The 5,233-nt window shown below is 34.1% G+C and overlaps 2 protein-coding genes across 2 annotated transcripts; both read right to left on the bottom strand.

Annotated features, from left to right (window-relative positions):
• Positions 1-285: 285 nt before the first annotated feature.
• On the bottom strand, positions 286-1,601 carry LOC126910798 (uncharacterized). The gene is made up of 4 exons (XM_050694482.1): positions 1,446-1,601; positions 1,056-1,205; positions 754-894; positions 286-447 (listed from the first exon to the last, which is right to left on the bottom strand). The coding sequence occupies exons 1-4, from the start codon at positions 1,539-1,541 to the stop codon at positions 286-288; spliced, it is 549 nt and encodes a 182-aa protein (XP_050550439.1). The 5' UTR covers positions 1,542-1,601.
• Positions 1,602-2,978: 1,377 nt separating this feature from the next.
• LOC118267885 (uncharacterized) lies at positions 2,979-4,949 on the bottom strand. The gene is made up of 4 exons (XM_050694481.1): positions 4,836-4,949; positions 4,132-4,284; positions 3,552-3,695; positions 2,979-3,143 (listed from the first exon to the last, which is right to left on the bottom strand). The coding sequence occupies exons 1-4, from the start codon at positions 4,920-4,922 to the stop codon at positions 2,979-2,981; spliced, it is 549 nt and encodes a 182-aa protein (XP_050550438.1). The 5' UTR covers positions 4,923-4,949.
• Between the last annotated feature and the right edge of the window lie 284 nt (positions 4,950-5,233).

Raw genomic sequence — 5,233 nt, 5'->3', positions numbered from 1 at the left:
TGCGAATATTTGTGTGTATGTTTGTTACTCAATCACGTCAAAATGGCTGAAGGGATCGAGATAAAATTTGGAACAGGGGTAGGTTATGGTCTGGAATAACATATAGGACACTTTTTTTCTCTCGGGACCGCGGGCGAAGCCGCTGGTAGAAGCTGGTAGCATAAAAAAATGTAAATCGATTGATTTATAAATTGTTATCATACTTGACTTTATGGCATTTAAATAATACAAAGAAGATCCTCTTCATACTTTATTTTATTGGTATAACTTCAAATGATTTGTCAATTATGTTTTTTTAACAATAATTTCATCAGCAGTCACGCAAAGTATGACTTGTTTTCTCGTTGAGTACAGAGTGAACTTTGCAATATATTCTCCATAAAAAAATGAGGAGCCGTAGAAAATTTTCACAGACTCTGAGAAATTAACAAAAGTGCTGTGGTAGCCCTGTAAACAGAAGAAAATGGACGATAAATTATTACGCTTAATTATTTCTTTTAATGAAAAAATTGCAACTGATTTTACCTCGAAAAGGCAAGTGAAGGTAGCTTGTCTTGTTGATCTTAAGGTATATTGCAAAATGTGAAGAATAAGTCGTATATTTATCTTTTTTTTTTTGGCTAGTGGCTAGAAATCACACGGCCAACCTGATGGTAAGTAGTTATTGTGGCCTACGGACACTTGCAACACTTGGGGCATTACATGCGCTTCGCTTATCTTTGAGAATACAAAATGTCCATAAAAAATTATTACCTTTCGAAGAACACAGCTACGCAGATCAACATACTTTTTCAGTGCTGTAGCCACAAGTCGATTTAAACAAGGTTTCTCAATAGAATAGTCCCATATTAGCTTCTTATGGTTATTCTTCAAACTATGGATGGCCACTTTCATCTAAAATAAGTAATTAAGAATAAAAACTACAATCTTTTACTTTTGATGGTCAAGAAATTACTTCTACAGTTTTTAAATAACAAGAACTTAAATCCATAGTAGGCCAGCAACATTTTTTTTTTGAATTTATAAAAAATAATGTCTAATGAAAGAATACAAACTTCAACAATCCGGGCCGCATCATTAAGTGTCAGATTAACTCCTCCTTTGTACACATTTTGATCCAAATACAATGATGTTGTAATATTTGCTAAAGTGTTCTCTATATCTGGACATGGTTTGAAATATCGAAAACTAACATCAAAAGGTCCCTGAAACAAAAACATTTTTAAAACTAATTAACGAGCAATGGCAAGTCACTTCCAACCGGCCTATCTGGAAGATTTTAGGGGAGAGGCCTATGTTAAGCAGTGGACGTCTTTTAACTGATATGATGATGATGATGATTATGAATTTAATCAGCTTCATTTTCTTAATTTTATGTTTAAAATCGGCTAATATACGAAAACAGAATCATAAAAATAAAATAAAAAAATCCCTTACATACTTACATAGGTATCAGAATTTTTTGGTCCATCCATCAAAAACTGTATTGAATTCACATAGTGTGATACAGTAACCAATATAAATAGAGACACAACCAACATCACGACTACGTTAGTTGTTGAATATGATAAAGAAATAATGGGCAAAACAGCTATGGATCAAAATATTGCAAGGACTGAAAATAACAATACATAATATGAATTTAATGAAGCTGTTGAATTAAGTGCTGTTGATATCAATGTTTTGGATGAAGTGGTTAGATTAACTGATTATGGTAATAGAGCAGAACTTAATGTAATTTTGATGAATACTTATAATGTTGTATTAATGGATGTATTCACTTATTTTGGTGGACTTTTACAGTATAGATTAAGCTTCTCTTCTAAAGCACCATTAATCCTGAAATCAGTAGAATTAGTCTTACTTAGTGGCTAGACGTCCAAATTTGAGGTCGCAGGAAGCCCCTAGATGCAGTCCGCTTCCAACCAGCCTATCTGTCAGAAATCTGCCAGAAAGTCATTGGGGAGGCTTATGCTCAGCAATAGACTTCCTTTAATTGATATGATAATGATGAATGCTTTTAAAAAAAAGTATCATTATTTACGTTTCCAATTTAATGCCGATATTGGTAGTATTTATGTCTGGATTGCTAGATACTAGTAAAACAATTACCTGTACTTACCTGATAGTTTATGATATGACACCCATATTATGACCTTATTGAACCTATTACTTGGATTAATTAAGGTGAGATCGAGATAGGTATGTAGAAATTAATATCATTTTTCGCAAATATAACCTCAAAAATTTTAAGCAGATTTTGATAAAGGCGTTTATATCAATAATGATCAACAATCTGATATCATAGCAAATCATGAACGCTGTGGTAGAATCGTGTTTACCAATCGCTGTTGGAACAGTAAACAGAAAGCTATTACAATTTTCATATTATGTACACACTTTAGTCGCATTCATTTCGTTATTGGATTCATTGGTTGCACTAGAGCTATTTTAAAAATATTATTGGAAATTAATTTTCTATCAAACTTTGTAGTTCCTATGTCGATGCCTCGTGAATCAAGGCTGAACAATAGGAATTTGGGTTTGGGCTTTAAGTAGTCCTTTTGGACTGGATTTTGGGTGGGTTTCTCTACCTCTAGCGTTTTTTACTTATTTCTGGACAGCACTGAGTATTGAATAGATTCGACTGGATGTAAAAATTTTATATAGTGACTGTTAATGCTATCTGCATTCCACAACTTGAGAAATGTTATACAAATATCTTGGTTAGAACTTTCGGCAGATGTTGTGAGCTGCTGACTAGCAAAGACTCTCATAGACTGACAAAATATCAAAAGTCATTTGGATATTTGTTAAAAGAGACAAGATAACCTAGTTATTGAAAGGAAAAAATGGATAGAAATATTCAATTTTCTTTTATTTTAATTTCATTCTCTGGGTAAAAAATTTACCCGATAGTAGCTGGGATAGGTAATGAAATTATCTTTTTTATTATAATATAATTTATTTGATAACGTTTACGTAATACTTTTCTTGGTAAACACAGCGTTGATCTGTAAACACATAATGTTTCCTTGCTTCGCCATGGCGTTCATTTTGAAAGAGTAGTCCCCATAGAAAAACGAGCTCCCAAAGAATTTGTACGAAATATCAGTGTAGTTGCTTTTGTAAATATATTCACCCTGAAAAGAGAAAGTTAATTTTAAAATATGTGATGTTCAAAACGTCTGTTCAGTATGGAACTATGGAAAATTCCTTTTTAGTGAAGACTTCATATTCTAGCAATGGACTGTCATTCACTGTTAATAAAACAACTTTTCTTGTGTTATAAGCCGGTAAAAGAGCAGACAGATCATCTGATAGTAAGCAATCAGCGCCCTTTTGGGGGTAAGTGCCCTTTTGGGGGACACAACGCAAGCGTTATTTCACGTTGGTTTTCAGTGAGGCCGTGGTATCACTCCTGTCGAGCCGGCCCATTCGTGCCGAAACATGGCTCTACCACAGCTAGTTTTGGTAGCAAAGCATTTGTAAAATAGCGCCTACGTAAACAAAGCTTAGGTTCACAATCCAAATATAAATTCTATACATACCGGTGGAACGACGCAGTTACGCATAGTAGGGAAGTATTGTTTCATAATACCGCTGATCACGAAATGTTGGCACGGCTTGTTCACCTTGTAATTCCATAATATATTCTTCTGATTTCCATTCACATTCCATACTATGGTTTTGAACTGTAAAATGGGAATATTTATAACTGTTAAGTTTTTTTGTTTGTCCACAAAATCATTGTGATAAATTAATCTTAACAGCAGTTGAATTGTAAACTCAATTGAGATTATTATAACAAGTCTATAGGATATTCTTTTAAGAAATTCTTTACGTATATTTATTTTCTTTAGCGAGTTTTAAGGGCAAGCAGACCAAATAGACTAAGGTCTGCATACTGCTTAGCGAGTTACCGAGGCTCCGGGTCGAAAAGCCGGAGTAGGAACAGGGTGGTTTAAATTTAGTAAGAGTCTAACACTCTCCTCGCCTCGTCCAACGTAGAAGACATTGGATGATTTTCCCAAAAACTAAATATGATAAGAGAATCAATTATTTACATTAGAAACGACAGCAAAGAAGTATTGCAACAGATATTAGTTTGTATTATACCATAGTTCTTACCTCTTCCACTTTTGCTGGTTCAGTGAATGTACAGTTGTAAGACGCAATAGCACCAAATTCGCCAATATCGAGGGTTGAAGTAGAAATGGTCACATTTCTAGATCGAGGTCCTGAACACATCTTGTAGTTGTAGAATTTAACAATATAAGGTCCCTGAAAAAATGTTTTAATTTATTTAAAATAAATTTAAAGTAAAAGTCAAATCATTTATTTTAATTAATCGTTAAACGTTAAATTGAGTTGTCCGTCTGTCTGTCAGTAAAGCTAGGTGCTCGTGTCAAGACACCTTTAACAAGCATGGCTCCGGCTCGGCTCAGGCACGGCGTTGTTTCAAATAGTGGCTACCGCGAGCTGCCAGTGTGCTTACGGCGCGTCGCCCACGAGGTGCAAGCTCACCGTGCAGTGCTTGTTAAGTGTATTAAACTTTAGTACTAAGGTTACTCGTTGATTGAGACTTGAGAATTGAGAGAATGATTCCTATTGATAATTTTAATAATGCTAGATGCAGTTCACTTCCAACTAATCCGATCTAGTCATTGGGCGGGCCTACTGGCCATCTCAAGACGTCCATTCAGCAATAACCATTTTGAGGTTAAATACAATTACGATCACGATGATGTAACCTGTGCCGACCTTTAAAGAAAACTGAGGTGCTATAATTAAAATATTTCTCCTTTTCCAACAAAAAGGTTACTCGTACTTACATAATTGTTCGCAGTTTTAGTTAGAGAAAACTCCAAAGACGAAGCACGCGATATAAAAATTAAAATGAGAATTCTTAAAATCACCATTATAGGTTACACGGGTTTATACTATACAGAGTGTGTTAAATATGAATTTGATATTACCATAATTTGTAACTTAATGTTTTTATAATGGAACGTGGAGTAATGGATATTTAATATAAATTTTTGATGCTACCGCAATCACCGAATCAATTTATTTATTCGGTTGCGAATTTAATTTACATGAATTACTTATTTGCAGGTGAATTTTATTTTAACAGATCTGTACAGGCCTTTTCATGGGCATGATTCCTTAACAAACAGGAAATGGATCTCACTTACAGTATTCAACGTAAATTCATATTATGAATTTAAGA

This window comes from Spodoptera frugiperda, chromosome 6 (assembly GCF_023101765.2).
Source record: "Spodoptera frugiperda isolate SF20-4 chromosome 6, AGI-APGP_CSIRO_Sfru_2.0, whole genome shotgun sequence".
Classification (NCBI taxonomy): domain Eukaryota; kingdom Metazoa; phylum Arthropoda; class Insecta; order Lepidoptera; family Noctuidae; genus Spodoptera; species Spodoptera frugiperda.
Note: the sequence above shows the minus strand (reverse complement) of the source record. Positions and strands in the feature narration are given on the sequence as shown.

What these genes read in the sequence shown, in the direction of transcription:
- LOC126910798 (XM_050694482.1), bottom strand. Translation starts at nt 1,541, where the DNA reads ATGTTGGTTGTGTCTCTATTTATATTGGTTACTGTATCACACTATGTG. An exon ending in ATGCGGCCCGGATTGTTGAA is followed by an intron (nt 895 to 1,055) that starts GTTTGTATTCTT and finishes TACTTATTTTAG; the next exon opens with ATGAAAGTGGCCATCCATAG. An exon ending in GTAGCTGTGTTCTTCGAAAG is followed by an intron (nt 448 to 753) that starts GTAATAATTTTT and finishes TTCTGTTTACAG; the next exon opens with GGCTACCACAGCACTTTTGT.
- LOC118267885 (XM_050694481.1), bottom strand. Translation starts at nt 4,922, where the DNA reads ATGGTGATTTTAAGAATTCTCATTTTAATTTTTATATCGCGTGCTTCG. An exon ending in CTAAAACTGCGAACAATTAT is followed by an intron (nt 4,285 to 4,835) that starts GTAAGTACGAGT and finishes ACATTTTTTCAG; the next exon opens with GGACCTTATATTGTTAAATT. An exon ending in GTAACTGCGTCGTTCCACCG is followed by an intron (nt 3,144 to 3,551) that starts GTATGTATAGAA and finishes TTCTCTTTTCAG; the next exon opens with GGTGAATATATTTACAAAAG.